Source organism: Saccoglossus kowalevskii, chromosome 9 (assembly GCF_978046115.1).
Source record: "Saccoglossus kowalevskii chromosome 9, keSacKowa6.1, whole genome shotgun sequence".
Taxonomy (NCBI): Eukaryota; Metazoa; Hemichordata; class Enteropneusta; family Harrimaniidae; genus Saccoglossus; species Saccoglossus kowalevskii.
Window position 1 is genome coordinate 2734402 of NC_140649.1, and position 17929 is coordinate 2752330.

The 17929-nt window shown below is 34.5% G+C and overlaps 2 protein-coding genes across 3 annotated transcripts; both read right to left on the minus strand.

Moving 5' to 3' along the window:
• Window positions 1–1105: 1105 nt before the first annotated feature.
• LOC146738053 (uncharacterized) lies at window positions 1106–8601 on the minus strand. Its single transcript, XM_085503050.1, has 4 exons — window positions 8430–8601; window positions 8038–8118; window positions 7650–7757; window positions 1106–5177 (listed from the first exon to the last, which is right to left on the minus strand). Exons 1-4 carry the CDS (start codon window positions 8482–8484, stop codon window positions 4969–4971), a joined length of 453 nt encoding a protein of 150 aa, XP_085359176.1. The 5' UTR covers window positions 8485–8601; the 3' UTR covers window positions 1106–4968.
• Window positions 8494–17094, minus strand: LOC146738054 (uncharacterized). Of its 2 annotated transcripts, none has more exons than XM_085503049.1 (8): window positions 16029–17094; window positions 15664–15705; window positions 15145–15293; window positions 14364–14435; window positions 13016–13111; window positions 11070–11158; window positions 9932–10027; window positions 8494–8525 (listed from the first exon to the last, which is right to left on the minus strand). In XM_085503049.1, exons 1-5 carry the CDS (start codon window positions 16237–16239, stop codon window positions 13025–13027), a joined length of 561 nt encoding a protein of 186 aa, XP_085359175.1. In that variant the 5' UTR covers window positions 16240–17094; the 3' UTR covers window positions 8494–8525; window positions 9932–10027; window positions 11070–11158; window positions 13016–13024. The 2 variants fall into 2 exon arrangements, with proteins under 2 accessions (XP_085359175.1, XP_085359174.1); XM_085503048.1 differs by having other exon boundaries at window positions 8498–8532.
• Window positions 17095–17929: the final 835 nt, after the last annotated feature.

The following is a 17929-nucleotide window of genomic DNA, read 5'->3' on the forward strand; positions in this document are numbered from 1 at the left end:
ATTATTATACTCTGCAAACATCAAGTACAATAACGCGGTAAAACTCCACTACTCCAATAACTAGATACTTAAACTCCAATACAATTCAACGAGATCTCCGATCTGATCTCAGTGCTGAACAACTCCCCTATATATACCCCCACTGTCTATAAATAGACCATTACATCAGCATACATAATGAGTCTGGAACTTACTACAAATTTCTAGAATGTTCCATTACCTTCTATTGCCTTCTACAGTGTTCTATTACCTATTCAACCAGTTCCTAAAAATCTAGAATATTCTACCCAGACACAGTACGTTTCTAGAACATTCTCAGTGACACGGAAGTGGTAAACAAGTCGTATGCGAAACATGGTTTAGAAAAACAGTGAACAGAATTCTTCGAAATCCAGTAGTGATTTAATATATACAGTCACAAATTTATTGCAGTCATTTCTGTTAAAAAGGGGCACAATTTAACACCAATGCAGTACTGCTACGGGCATTGTGGACATGAGAAACAATATTCATAATATGCGCCCTCATCGTCATCCAGTGAATTTTATGTCTCTAATTGTAAATGCATTTTCAAACTGCACCTTCAAACTTGTCGAGAGTGAAGAGTCACTTTCTTGTTGGGTCTTTCAGAGGGACATGGATTTGTATAAGAATCTGTGTTTAAGTCTGTTCCATCTTTGTTAGACGGCCGATCACTTCCATATCATCATGATTGCTGATGAATTTTATGTCAGAGGTGTTTGTATCTCTTTAAAAACGTTTCAAAAACCTCAGACTACTATAGAATCCAGACATCGTCTTCAAACGACCGATAACGACCGATAGTAGTGTGGCTTAACAGAATAACAACAAGAGTCGCATAGATATATAATACTACACAGGCTGGAAGTCTATTTATAACCAACTCCTATAATAATATGAGGTTATTAGTTACAGCATGCCGTAATTTTGTGGTATTTTACATGGTATTTTCATCCTACCAAAGCAATGGTTGAAGAATCAAAATCACTATACATGTGTAGTGATTGTTCTTGTATGTACCAGAACAACCAGAACACATGCATATTAGAGAATATAATTGTTTCGTTGCAAAAATACTCAGATGTGTAGCACAATTTAGAAAATCTATTTCATTTCATGATAAAATACAGTCCAATGTATTCATCCATTTATAATCAAACAAAAATATTAAAATTTACATGTCCTCATTCATATTGCATCTTGAAAATTGAATTTGAAAAAACAAACAAATTGAGATTTAAAAAAAGAATTAAACAAGGCATGAATTTCACAGTCCTCATTATTTAACCATAAAATACTCATGTTTAAATAATAATTGGAACATCTGCAAACAATTGATTTAATATGTACTCTATGTGGGTACAACTCATCATAAAGTGATTTCCCTTAATCTGATAACTGTAAACTTTCATTGACCTGGGTCCAACATCTCAGAGTACACAAGTGCGACCAAACTATGTCTCATACATGCTCAAGAAACTGCATTCACAAATCTGAGTAAACCTTGATGTACCTTTAATAACGACTTGACTTCTTTGTTAATTCAGGTATTTGTATATTACCAGGACCTGGATTTGTTTCATTATCACGACTATAATTCCCATCAAAATGTAGCCCCGACACCCCTCAACATTTCCCACTGAGATTGGTAATGGTACGACCCATCTGTCACTGATTCAGATCAAGGTCATGACCAGGTCATGACATCACTAAAAATCCAAGTATTACAATCTAAGCTAATTATTTATTCTGAGCATGCTCAGTTGCTCTGTCAGTGCAGTAGGGAGGGGTAATTTTGGATGAAAATCTTGAAAGTTACGTGCATACTCGGCAGAGACTTGTTCATCAACCTGTCAAATTTCATCTATATCTATATCTGAGACGTCACAGACGGAAAATTGAAATAAGAATTAATAGTCGCCTTTCAGACTGCGTATGAAACAGGGACTAAAAGGATAGTTTAAAATGAGTATAGTCATAGACATCTTTGAAAGAACACATATTGGTTCATAAAACATATGTGCCAATCTGAGTGGTTCTAGAGATTAGTATCACAAGATTTTACTCTACTTGATTCAATATCATGTATAACGCTGTGTTGACAATGGCCATACAGGCATCGCTATGCAATCACAGTAGTTTTTTATTCTTTAAGTGGCAGAATTATTAGAAGGAAAACAGAAATTATTTGTTTGAGTGACCGAATTGTCAGAAGTGTATTTTGAGTGGTTGAATTATAGAAGTATAAATTCTAGTATTATAACTGAAATGCAGGATTGAAAAAGAAAAAGGACAAGTAACTACCATTTCAAGAAGAGAATGCAACAGACGGCAGCACTACATGTACCACCCACAGAGCTTGCCAAGTTTTGTAAACAAATTATGTATTAGTTCATTCATGCCAGTTGTAATTTATAACAAGCAGCCTGTCAGCTGAGATAGCTCCACTGTTAGCAATACACATTGCAATTAAAGAACATATCAAAAGCAATCGGACTTGCTGTTTTCAACAAGAATTCAAAAATATCACTTTTCCCCAAAAATATTCATCAAAATTAGATCATTGATATATCACCACGAAATGAACAAATCTGAAAAAGGCCCACATGTAGGACCTATATATGTAATATCAAAGCAATCGGACTTTTAGCAAGAAGTCAAAAATAGCAAAAACATTCGCCAAAATTAGAGAATTGAAGATATCATCATGAAATGAACAAATCTAACAGAGGTATACCCAAGGTACATATACAAAAGTAAAACATTGACACGGACACCGTCTCCACTTTGTCTCCTCATTAGCATAGTTAAAATGAACTCGGCTCCACTTTATTTGCAGTAAACAATAAATGCCTTTAAACTGCCCATGGAGATTAAAACAATGCAGTTATTTACTATATCCATACAAATATTCACTTAAATATCTGTTTTGATATATGAATAAAATCGCCCCATTGGTGGCTGCAATAAGAGCAAATAACTGCATTGTTTTAATTTGCATATTTTTGGGAGTGCTTGGTCATTACTGCTAAACGCACATATACTTATTCTAAGGTGTAATCATACCAAATATGAATAAAATCGACATGGTGGTAGAGATAGCAGCAAATAACTCCATTGACCTAATTTGCATATTTTTGGGAGGGTGTGGTCATTACTGCCAAAAGTACATCTACTTGTTCCAAATGTAATCATACCAAATATAAATAAAATCGACACTGGGGGTTGAGATAACAGAAAATACCTGAATTGATCTGAATTGATCTAATTGCATATTTTGGGGAGGGCGTGGTCATTATTGCCAAAGCACATCTACACGTGCCAAGGTGTAATTCTACCAAATATGAACTAAATTGGCCCAATGGTTGCTGGGATAAGAGCAAATAACTGCATTGATCTAATTTGCATATTCTTGGGAGGGCGTGGTCATTACTATTAGAAGCACATCTACTTGTGTCAAGGTGTAATCCTACCAAATATGAACTAAATTGGCCCAATGGTTCCTGGGATAAGAGCAAATGACTGCATTGATCTAATTTGCATATTTTTAGGAGGGTGTGGTCATTATTGCCAAAAGCACATCTACTCGTGCCAAGGTGTAAATATACCAAATATGAATAAAATCGACGCAGTGGTGTTAGAGATAGAAGCAAATAACTGCATTGATCTAATTTGCATATTTTTAGGAGGGTGTGGTCATTATTGCCAAACGCACATCTACTCCTGTCATGGTGTAATTCTACCAAATATTAACTAAATTGGCCCAATGGTTGCTGGGATAAGAGCAAATAACTGCATTGATCTAATTTGCATATTTTTGGGAGGGTGTGGTCATTATTGCCAAAGGCACATCAATTTGTGCCAAGGTGTAATCATAACAAATATGAATAAAATCGACACGGCCGTGGTAGAGAACGCAGCAAATCACTGCATTGATCTAATTTGCATATTGGGAGGGCGTGGTCATTACTGTAGAAGCACATCTACGTGATCAAGGTGTAATCATACCAAATATGAACGAAAGTGGTTGCTGAGATCAAAGGAAATAACTGGATTTAGCTAATTTTCATATTTTATGGGTCGGGTGTGGTCATATTAATAATAACCTAAAAGATGACTTCCGATGATGAGGAAGCTATAATTTTGAAATTGGGTTCTGAGAAGTTTTCGCGCAAGGTGTTGACTCTGCAGACAATTTTACGTCCGTTTCCCTTGAATTGTAAATATTTTTATTTTATTTTTTATCTGACGATTGAACATCAGCAAGCATCGATGTATGATGGATTTTGGCATGTCGTTGTGATGCAATAGCCATTTTTGTAGACGATTAACGTCACTTTCATAAAACAGGCATTATCTCCGTTCGTGTTTTCTGGTTAGTCACAGAGATTGGAAATTAATTAGCTTCCACAGTTTTTGTCAGTTTGTCTTGAAATTCTCACACTATTTTGACAACAACCTATTATTGTTTTGAAAAAAGTTAAATATAGTGCATAATATGGAGATCCCGTCATTACTTTTTTCACCATGTTTCTTTTTGATTATTTATGTAAGTAGCCTTGCCTAATCTTGCTAAACATTCAAAAAAGAGAATGTTTGTACCTGTTTTCTATAATTTAAAATCGTTTTTTGAGTATGTTCCACTATTCACAATACTGCGAAATTTTAACAATCTATAGCCAAGACTTTGGATAAAAAAAAGCAAAAAACAAACAAAATTCACTCCCAAGTGCCCAAGAACCTGTATCTATACCTTAAATCATAATCCTGCTGGAACGAATCCCTTTCTATAAAAAGAGTTTAATACTACCATGGCCGAGCACCTGATGAGGTGAGATGTAGAATCAGGTGTGGTAGCAAATATGAACTGGCGGCTCTTTAGCAGTTCTTTACAGTTTGATGTATACCACATTATTATATAACATCTGGCAGCAAAAATAACAGAATTCATTTATCCTTCCGTCTCTTATGTACCGTAATCAAATTACGAACACAATCTTTTACATTTTTCCAGGACCTATGGCACAAAACTGGATTCTGTTGTAAACAACTACTGCAAGCAGCCTTTCCAGGCACGTGTAGAAGTCTAATATCTTGCGAAAAATAATTTGTAACAGCCATCTTTTCTTCAACACTCCATATCTTATATTCTGCACCTAACACAAAAAGAAAATATCAAGTAAATCTACTGTTACAAAGTAACAAGGTAATAGACAGCCGCAAATCAAAATCTGTTGCTGCAAAATTGTTTAGATTTTCAAAAAGAAGTTGTTTGAAATAATAGTTGAAAAATTGCCATCACTCAAAATCAAAACAAGGTGTATAAGTAATATCCTATGAGTAATTTCAAATTAAATGACATTTTCATATGTTGATTTTTTATGGTTTTGTAAATGACCACCAGTCAGTCAAACATAACAAAAACAAATCAACATGGATATGTAATAAATGATGTAATGCAATTTTAAAGTAAACCTTATATTTAATTATATTATAGCATTATCAATATCAGTGGATTTTATGATGTCAATGCAGCAGATTATTCGCAATAATGTATCCCATTATTGATCCCTGTACCATGGATTTGATTACAATGTAGTTTTCGAAAACGAATAAAGGAGAAACTATTTAAAAAGAGAAATTGCAAGCATCCTCGTTAGCTCTCTACGTTAAAGCACGCTCGGTTGAAGCATTTCATCTAGTAGGCATGCTTCTAGATTCCACGACTGATGCCGCTGTCATGTCCCTAATCGTGTCAATGAACTAAGGTTAACCCGGGGTGATTCATCCAAGCAGATGCTGCTATGTTTACAGAGTGTGAGTACAGAAAAATGAATAGTAGTACTACACTTATTTGTGAAACAAGATTGTTGTCAGGTGTCTTTTTTTAGTCCCTGTTCGAACGAAGTCCGAAAACGGGGACTATCATTTTGGGTTAGTTCCATCCGTCCGTCCGTCCGTTCGTCCGTCCATCCGTATGTATGTATCTCAAACACCAATTGACTGATTTCATTCAAACTTTACATGAAGACATAATATCTTACAAATACGCGTCAAGTTACTTTATTATCGGAGCAAAAATGGCCGACTTGTGGCCATTTTGGATGTAAAATTTGCTATTTCTGATACCTAAACGTGTCTGCAGCAGTTTCTCGGAGATGACTGGGCCGATTTGGATCAAAGTTGGTATGATGATCATACATATTGGTTTGTAGTTGCACGTCATTTTTTTATCGTGATTCGAACAAATATGGCGGCCATCTTGTTTTTCATGGTACCCATGCTACTTTATCTTGAATGCAATGAATGTCTCTGTTTAAAGTTTGTACAAAGATAGTATACCAAGAGATACATCTGCACCAGCATGGTTTTTGTGATTCAATTCGATATGGCTGGCCGATGCCCAATTTTAATGTATAAGCGCTAAATCGTCATTTTCACATGTCCGAGGCTGTTTCTCAAAGATGACTGGGTCGATTTGGATTAAACTTGGAATGATGATCATACACATTTGGTTATATGTGCACGTCATACTTTTTTCGTGATTCAAACAAATATGGCGGCCATTTTGTTTTTCATGGTACCCATGCCTACTTTCCTATGAATGCAATGAATATTTCTGTTTAAATTTTGTACAAAAACAGTATACCAATAGATACATCAACACGAACATTATTTTTGTAATTTGATTCAATGTGATTGTCCAATTCTCATGTAAAAGCAATAAATCATATTTTTTTTTACAAATCCATCTCCTATTAATGGTTTCAATCTAATCTCAATGACTTCATCAGCATCAAATTGATATGTCAAATCACAAAATTTTGGACGGGGACTGTGTCGTTAACAATGACTTGTTATTTATACAGCAAGATTAAAATCACTGTTTGTAGGATGGCTAACACCCACTAGCTTTCCAGCCATGTTCACTCACTCGCTACGCATTCGTTTGGCTTGAAGTATTCATCAAATCATGGGCCTCTCGTAGCATTTGAAAATAGCTATTACAGGACTGTAGCCAATAAAATCCACCTCAATGGTTTGAAAACACTTGCTGGATTGGGTAACAATACGACAACGTACATGTACCCATGGTACACACTCCTACGCACAGTCAATTCCGTCAGTCCATAGGCGGCCGTCTAGCATAGCATAGTGCAAGGTCGTGACGGACACCAAAAGTACTAGTCACTGTGTGCCGTTCACTCGGGCGACCACTACAATGCTACTCCACACCACACTGTAAATTATTTAATTACAAGAATATTTGATGGATAAAAACTAGTTTCTTTCTTAGTTTGCCATATGAGATTGTGAATACAATTTTCAGAAAGACATTTTAAATTATTCAGATTCACAGGCCAGTGACTGCGAAACAGTTCTGTTCACTGTGGATTTTTCTCGAAATTTTCCATTTTTTAGTGGCAGCAAATCCACTGATATTGAAAATGCTTCAAAAAATAACAATAATAAATTCTTTGTCAACTCATAATGGAGTAAGCTTTCGTCCATTATGGGTTGGCGGGTCGTTCATTATTGTTTAAATAGACATCATAAAGTCATAGTCTACGAGGTGCAATACACATTGAAATTTTGGCAGCTAAAGACATACTGAAACAGTTCCATACCTTGAGGCATCTGTCTGCTTTTTTTCTTTACACTAGATGAAGTCTGAGTGAAAGAAACATCACTTTTGCCAGATGCCCTTCTTTTAGGATAAGCAAGCTCATGCTGAACTAAAAGGAAGAATCAAGTAAAATGTAAATGAAAAAGAAAGAAGAAAAATGAATCCTGCAATTCATATATGTTAGTTATAAATTAAAATTCTGCCAGCTTCATGCATGCTGAACAATTTGAGCCAGAACGAATCAACACCCCATCATTGTAAGGAATAAGGATAGTAATATCTCCAGAAAGTGTATATATGAAGGGACTGCACATAATGATAAAAACGTATGTTACTTGATACAAAGCATGTTTCCAACTTACCAATCTGTCAAAATGTGGCACACTTACCTGGATGTGCTTGTTTAGCTTTTTTTTGCTCTTCAGTCTGAAGCAATGGTTCATTTGTGTTTGAGTTTTGCTCTTTAACACCTGCAAGAACAGCCAGCCATTTAATTCATGAAAGTCAATTATAAAAATTTGAAAACAGTGTATTTAAAAAAAAAACAATATTGGCATACGATATGAACCCAAATGACACTAAATTACACACTATGATTTTAAAAGTTGTTTGCATTTCTGATTTTATTTACTTTCAAAATCACATATGAACTCAAGAAAAGTATATACTTAAAATTAAAAGGAAGAAATTCTGAATGTGGGTAACAAACATGAAAGCCAATACTATAAAGTTTAACACAAGAAAATCCAGTTATTTTTTCAAGAGAGAATGTCTTATTTACCTGATTCTGAGAGCCAATATACGATATCTTCTCTGAGTTCAAAAACTTTGTCCATTCCATGCAATAATTGTGTGTATTTTTCTTTTGCTAAATACTCTGCAAACTTAAAAATTGATATACATGTAAATCATAGAACATGTATAAATAACTACATGCCCACATTATTTTTCATCCGCCAAAAAGGCTTTGACAAAATAAAAATTACAAATAGGCAAAGCAATGCAATTATTATTACTGGCAACAGAAAAATGATCATAGACATCAGAAAGTGAAAAACCTCACAAGATGAAACTAGACAGCAGTCAAAGAAATATGAAATGTCTATTTCCCTCATGCATGAGCCATTTATTTCAGCTCAAAACTTGTTTACCAAAATGTGTTAATACATGTTAACTTGATGTTAGCTTTGCATCAGTGTAACATAATGTTAGCATATTCAGGGTTGTAAAGTTGATTCTTATTCAAAGTTTTTAAATATAATTAAAATAGTGTTTGAATCAAAAATATAATACATTTGAAAGGGTAAAACACAAATACAACTGTGCTCCAGAAAGATAGATATTTTATACTTTGCAGCCACATGTTTTTTCAGTAATCATGTTTGTCAAATAATGTATCTACTATCATCCAATCCTTGATCTGTACTAGACGAGTGGCAATAGAACTGCTTTGATATAATCTATAGATTTTAACTTGCGTACAATTAAGTATCCGTAATAAATTGGCCATTCTTATTAATACATTCAAAGACTATTACTACTGTTATTTTTACGAGAAGTATTTTTGACAAGTGGAGATCGTTACTGAATTACCCTATAGAAACTTTATTGACATCGTAGCAATGTTGAATTACGACAATGGACACTATTTACATGTAATTTTCGTCCTATATAATGTGATAATAATAAACTATAATTCTCATTTCAAATATGGATTGATTTTGTACAGTCCTTGCGCAGAAAATTCAAAGGGAAGTCATGGACTGATGTTTCAATTCATCTGTAATAAATAATGCATCAAACACAGTAAACCACTGTTGGATGACAGTGAATGTACCAACAGGGACTGCAAATCTAAATGTTGTCTTGGCGCTGGCATGAGGCCATGGCAAGCAATCAATCAGAGTTGTGAATTTGAATAGTTGTTTTGACAACTTTTTCCTATCCCTGATAAGTAGCATGTAATCTAGTAGTAGTAATCTAGACAACTTATTTTCATTCTGCTATATTTTATGCCCACTGTTTTTATCAACAAATATTTTTGTGAGTATTTCCATACAGTCACAGCCTACTGTTAATACAAAGCTTACATTCAATAATGTAGAGTTAGCAAGGTCATAACACGATTTTAACAAAGCATTAGCACATTAGGTAAGTAAGTATTTAGCTGTACTGTAATATCTATTTATATCTATTAAATTTCAACTGACACACGATGAGGTTTCCTGGCTGTAACACTAATACATATCAAAATATTCAAATGATTCAGGGATATATCCTTACCTTAATGACAAAAACTCCACAAGAGACACTTGCACTGCATGGTCAATTGTTGATACTTTGTAATTTCCATCTTCTTCTTTGTTAACTGCAAATTTACTAAAAAAAAGTGAAATATTTCAATCAAAAACTGTTAGAAGAGTAAAAGAACAGTGGAGGACAAATTTTTAGCTTTCAGAAGTGACAGTATCCAATCACCATAAACTAAGGTGTTTTCATTGCCATAGTCCTGTTCAAATTATGTTAACCAGTAAGTAGCAGATGAATTTACTAATATGATTGCTGTAAAACAGACACAAAGTAGTAAGTGTATTTGCAGAAGTGAAAAGTTGCTACTTCAGCATTCATTAAAACCATGTACATGTTGATGCCATGCATGTACTAAACAATTTTGAATGGACGGATGAAAACAAAATATTGACCAGCCACGATGTGCATCACCACCCACCCCCCCTAAAAGGTAAAAGTTTGACTGAAATAAGTCCACACATGCCAAAAATGTGGTTCCAGCCATGAAAAATAGTTTGATTTTTAGATGCAAATTAACAACCAAAACTAATGACAGTCCATCTTTGACCACATCTTTATATGTACAATCATGTATGTCATGTACTATCCATGTACAAAAAATTAATTGAATTTCTTTAGGCCTGTTCCAGATGTGTGTCCTGAATACCATCCATCAAAATAAAAGTGGCCACCAGTTGGCTGTATTAGATCAACAATGGCAGCAAACTTTGACAAAATAAAAATTACAACTCGACAATGCAATGCAATTGTTATTACTGGTAACAGAAAAATGATCATAGACATCCGTGACACTGAAAAACTTCAGCACTGGTAAAATTTGAATGATGTTGGCCAAACTGCATCCAAAAACTGGCTCCCCAACATACTTGTACACATGTGTGCATAGATGGCCAGGACCTTAAGATTTTCCAAAGCTCATACAGGAATGGAAAAATTTAACTTACACATACAATGTACATGTACCAAAATTGTACACACAGACCCAAGGCTTGAACATCCAATTTTAAGACCAAAAAATTACCTTATCAAGCCCTACAGATCAGAAACAGATTAGTACCAACAGTTGACTTATGGAAAACAATACATGTACATAATATAGACTAATACTCACTTCCAGTTCTGCTGAATTTGATTCATTTTCTCTTTGCTTTCCCCCAAAGAATTGAGATATAATATTTTGCGCTCCATTTGATTTACTTCCTGTCAAAACAATCATTAAAAAAAAGTGTTTTTATATCAGAAGCTTTATCATTAGAAGTATGTGTGTTTCATTTATATATAGACTATTATTCAAAACAACAGAATATATAAATAAGTATATCTATACAGGCAAGTCACATTCAAGAGTTCAACAGATAAACAAAATCTGTGTCAGATGCGTATAAGATATTAAAACAGAAAATGTGCCCCAATTAAAACAAGTCATAGTTGTATTTTGGTGAATTGACATTTGAGGACTAAAAATTATCTTTTGTCTGTCATTTATTGTGGCATTCAAAAAGACTCAAGAGCACAAAATTTCCATTCGGTCAACAGTCAAAAGTAATCAACATGTATACGCATTCACTGTGACACGAAATCGGGACAGGAACATTGAATGTTGGAATTGTTGACATGATGAAAAAAAAATGACATAGTTATGAGGAACAAGTCATTGAAAATTACACAGTCCCCATTAAATTTTTGAAAGTTCTCTTTATGCTCGTCATATTAAAGTGAAGGTGTTGGTTGTTGCGAGCGTGTCCTTGAAACTTGTGTCCCAAGTGGCAAATACAACAGATAGTTTATTTACATCAAATTCGAACAAGAGAAAAACAAAGATCACAAGTGAAAGTAAAACAAATTGAGGTGCACTCTGTTATTGCACTTGCTAAAATTGTTTAAAGTATGTTTAAGAAAATGCATGTCTGAAGATAGGAATGAGGCACTACAATTAAAAATTTTGAAATGCAACTCTGGACGGACAGACAAACGTACGAACGCACAGACAGTTGGATGCACTGACGAACGGAGGACATATCCTAACATGTATGATCTATGTAAACAAATTTGAATAAAAACTGAGAAAGCATGTCCAAAATATGACATTTTCAAAAAACAAGATGACTGCCAGTTGGCCATTTTGAATTGAAACTCATTGACTCGCTCAAACTGAGTCTACCATACACATAAGTCGTGATATTGGCATCTTGGAATAATTAGTTCTATTTTGCTATAAATAAGTGGGCATATATTTATGATGTTACTACATACTAAGAACAACATTGTCTTTATTATGACAGGAAATTATACTCATGATATTGCATGTACCATGGGGGATGTGTGGATAAATTCCTACACCATAGAAGCATGTATGCATGTGCATATATCCAATACGATGCATGATGAAAGCTCAAGACCTCACTGAATATAAGCCTCTAAGATTGTGCACTGTTGTCCCAGTTCAAGAAAAAGCTGAATATAAAAACAGTCTGAGTGCATATAAGCAGTATAAACTACCAGTTGTAGTTGTCGTGTGCAGATGAATAGAAATGTTGTAATATCTGTAAGGTAATTTTAGTTTCCAGTGCACAGCAACAGAAATATTTTCCTAGTTACAGCTACCTGAATTCCTGTATACTGTAACCTGTGCAGTGAGTACTGCCAATATTTAATAATTGCATGTTGCAAAAGACTGTCTATCAAAAAATATATAATGCAAATAGTTATTTTTGCAGTAATAGTTGCCAACAGAACTAAAGTGCATAAAAAGAAATGAATGAAACAATTTTTGCACAAAATACCATTTTTCAAACATAAATGTTCACAAAATCAGAAGGATGTACCAAAAGATTGACAGGTAGAGGTGCTTTTCACGACATAGCCTCCTATTCGTGTTCTACAAATTCAGTAGACAAGTAGGCAAAGATACTGAGAAAACTGCAAAGTGACAGCAAGATTTAATGAGAAAATTGAAATCAGTGCTTTGTTATCTGTATTACTGAATGAAAGATTATTATATAAATTTGTATATTGTATATACATGAGAATGACTAAGAAAAATTCTTAAATATTTACCACAAGAGTTCAGTGTCCATCTTGTATAATACCACAAATATTTTGTCCGCCTTCATACATAGTTCCCATTATCAAGTCATGCTTGGAAAAATCAATCTGTAAGTGTAAATGAAAGTAGACAAGTCATTGTCAATGACACGTCCCCGTTCCGTTCATATTTGAGTGACATATACATTGAAAGCAGATCATGACCGAAATGCACCTGCATATGTACAACACATTGTACTAAATCTGAACAAAATCCATCCATGCATGACTGAGATCCGATTATGGAATTGTGAAAATACGTGATTTTGATGCATTTTCGGCCTTAAAATGGCCATCATTCAGCTATTGTTAAGCGGATCATGAAACAAATGCACATACATATTTGTGACATGATGTACCATGTGTGTGTGAAGTTTGAACTTGATCAATCCAGACATGTCTTGGATACGGATCCAGAACTGAATTTATTAAAACAAAATGGCCACCAGTCAGCCATTTCGAACTTGATCCGAAAAAAAAATGACGTGCATCAAGGTCCTATTATGTTTAATGTATGTACCAAATTTGAACAAAATCCGTCCATGCATAACTGAGATCCGGGTTCGGAATGGTGAAAATGTGCGATTTCAATGCATTTTCGACCTTAAAGAGGCCGCCATTTGGCTATCGTTAATAAAATCATGAAACAAATGCACATACATATTTGTGACATGATGTACCTTGTGTGTGTGAAGTTTGAACTCGAACAATCCAAGCATGTCTCACATACGGATCCAGAACTGAATACTTTAAAACAAAATGGCCGCCAGTCGGCCATTTCAAACCCGATCCAAAAAAAAAAAATGACGTGCATCAAGGTCCTATTATGTTTAATGTATGTACCAAATTTGAACAAAATCTGTTCATGCATAACTGAGATCCGGGTCCGGAATGGTGAAAATGTGCGATTTTGATGCATTTTCGGCCTTATTCGGCTATCGTTAATCGGATCATGAAAAAAATGCATGTGCATACAATGTATGTCCCATATAATGTGTGATGTATGAGTGAAGTTTGAACTTAATCGGTCCATGCACGTCCGCACACACGGACGCACGCACGGACGCACACAGGGCAAAACATAAGTCCCCGTTTTCGGACTACGTCCGAACGGGGACTAAAAGCAAAAATGAGTGAAGAGTATGCAACTTTGATAATAAAAATAAAAATAAGATCTTTTATACATATGCAGAATAGACACATGTGAAATTTCTATTTACTCGACATGTATACTGCTAAGAATGAAAACATACATGAACTAGTTTAGACAAAGTTTTATAAAATAAAGGTCACAAAAACTTTTAAAGCTTGATAATCTTACCTTCTTTGGATAAGTGGTTTCACCCCTCAGACAAATGGATGACATTAAATTATGGTCAAAAAATTTGATTCTCTGAGAAAAAAAATATCAAGAATATAGTTATCAAATTGACTTGAACATCATAGCTTTAATGATGCTCAGTTTAAATCACAAAGTTTAACTTAATTTAGAGCTATTAGTGATATAGAATAACAAATATTTCACAACTTGTAGTCTTCAGCTGGAAAAGTGGTAACAAAATTTACCACATACATGTGGAGCCTGGACATGTATAGGATATAAAACTAAACATGAAATTATGAACAAGAACTCAAATGAAAACAAATGGTGTTCAAAATAAAGTTTGAACTCCTCTGCCATCTAATAATTCTTTTAAGAGTGAGGTTATCTTCAGTTGTCCAGAAGAGAAATTGTTGAGCTATGCATAGCAATAATGTACATTAATGTACAAGAGAAGCTTTAACAAACAAACCAATGCCATTAATCCTGAAATTTAGTTTTTAAGATTTTTAAATTTGCCAAGACACCTATAGGTTGAACACATCTTTCTGGAAAAAAAACTATATAGTATAATGTCCCCTATTGTATTAACAATTTAAACAAGATTTAATTTAGCTTTTATAATATTATCATTTCTATTTTTTAATTATATTATCTAGCACATGATAACTGTACAGCATGCTATAGTGTACACAAATTATTTCTTATCTAATTACAATGATGTGACACAGACTCAGTGAAGTAATTAATATAACTTTAAATTAATATAACTTTAAGTTACCTCTCTTTTTTGAGTGGCAGGATAGACAGCAGAATTGACAATATCATCAGAAAGTTCATTCCCATTCTTGAGATTCCTAAAACTGGATTCTAGTATCAAATACGGTTCTATCTTACATACAGCTAAATCTGCTGTTTTCTCAGTAGGTGCTGAAAAAATACCAGGTATAATGAAAGTAATAAAGATTCGGAAATGTACTGATCTGTGACAGTGTGTGCAAACACAGACGCTGTTCATGAAGAATAACGTAATGTAATAGTTTCATAGTTGGATTTTATTTCCCCTTTATAAAAAACAAGCCATGCATGGCACAGTCCCAGTTAGTTATCAAACTTAAGATGTATAGTTTTGTTTATAGTAATATAGTTGGAACATAAACATGTCAGAGATATGGATCCAGAAGCTGATGCTTAATTATGATTTTTTTAACACTGAAATGATTGACATTCAGCCACCTTGTTTCTAATCGTCAATCCATCCATAAATTCTTGATTTTCCAGTATTATAACTCTCACATACCTTCAGGAGTCTTGATATCAATCAGCACTGATTCTTCATCATCTGAAATAAACACACATATTGATGAAGCATACAATAGTAATGAGAAATTAATTTTTTTTTTATGTAAGAACATCCATTTTTGTTTAGGCATAAATGTGTGATTTACGATTTTTAGAATAACATTTAAAAATTTCAAAACTGCAGTTGAAAACCATTTTGCCAACCACAGGAACTGTGGCTTTGGCATAAATACACTTTCAAAATGACTTCATCCAATCAGGAATTACTTTCACGAATATAGGGCGGTAAAAAAGAACATACCATCACCACATTCATTGAAAATATTCTGGCATATATGTACGTTAAAGTAAATCCATACTTACCATTCAAGTCAATCTCTATGTCATCAAGTGATTTGTTCTTATACTTTTCTACAGATCCTCTTTCACAAGCAAGTATAATTCTGCTGACTTTAGCGATCTGCAGGATGTTTTGTGGGAGCCTATAAAACTTCCTATGAACTCTGATGTAATGACCCCAAAAAACAGCCAAAATTTCCTGTCCATTGTCTTTCAAGTTGAAAAGTTGAAACATAGTTGCAATTTGCTTTCTTAAGATTGGTTGAGTTGAAACATTCAGGGCAAGTCAAACCACATTTCTGTGCATATTTGTTCAAGCACATGGTAGCACGTATTGGATTCTCAAGCATAGTGAAGAACCAGATGTAGCTCATGTGTTGAGTTTTAAATCCAGAAGTGCTGAAAGAAAATTGCTGTGGCAAAAGCTAACAAAGGAAATCATGCAAATAATGTTGAAGTACTCAAGGCAGGAAAGGGTTTTCTAATTCCCTTTAAAAAAACCATCATATCAGATAGGTGCAACTAAATATGTTCCCTGTCCAGCCTGTTTGGGATATTTCATCCGAACTGAATTATGGAAACATCACAAATCATGTACAGCCATATTCTGAGTCAGTATTGTTCGTAAAAACATTCGTTAATGGAGCAGCGTTCAAGTGACGATCAGTAACAATCTCAGCTAACGGGCTACTAATTTCATCGGATGATGTGTGGTCTGACGATATGTCACACTGTGGTACTTGACACTGGATTGACTGAGTGGTGATTCCATCTGGTGTTGTGTGGTTGGTATTACATCACATCCTGGTACTTGAGACTTGGCTAACTGACAACTGATTCCATCCGGTGAAATGCAGTCTGGTAATATGTCAAAACCAAGTACCTGAGACTTGGCTAACTGACAACTGATTCCATCCGGTGACAACTGATTCCATCTGGTGATGTGTGGTCTGATAATATGTCACACCCTGGTACATGAGACTTGGCTAACTGACAACTGATTCCATCTGGTGATGTGTGGTCTGGTAATATGTCACACCCTGGTACTTGAGACTTGGCTAACTGACAACTGATTCCGTCCTGTGACGTGCAGTCTGGTAATATGTCACACCTTGGTACTTGAGGCTTGGCTACCTGACAACTGATTTCATCCGTTAATGTGCGGTCTGGTAATATGTCACACCCTGGTACATGAGACTTGTAGCACAGCTATTTCACGTTACTTTTTCAACATAATGTTTTAAATACCATTATATGTGAAAAATGCATATACCATGTAGTAAACAAAATCTGTTCATGTATGAGCGAGATTCAGTTCCATATATATGGAAATGTACAACAGTAAGTTTGATGCTTATGTGATGTTTGAAGCATGTTCAAGCATGTCAGTGATCTGGTAAAGAATTCATAAAAAATGGCTACCAGTCAACAATTTTGTACCAAAGCAAGTCATTTCATGATATGACAAGAGTCATCCTTATTTTAACAGTAAACATAACTGAAATTAGTCAGCCACTTTGAATCAGAGCATGAAAGAAATGACATAGGAATAGTAGTTTGATTGCCATCAATCAATATATGTCAGAGGCATACTTTATAACAGCATTCCACCATTCTGAATCAGATCCATCCTGGTCAATTAATGTCAGATACAGCTCTGAAACCACATTCATTACAACAAAATGCCAACACCCCCCCCCCCCACCCCACATTCATAACTAACAACAAAATGACCACCAGTCAGCCATTTTGAATCCAGTCTGAGAAACAAAATTACTTGCAAACGTTCAATGTACATGTATGTATTAAGTTCACACAAGATCTATCCATACATGACCAAGGTCTGTAATCGGAATGGCATTGTTCTCCCCAAAAAAGGTGACAGGCATAATGCAAAAATTTTTCTTGTTTTGAATACTTAACCA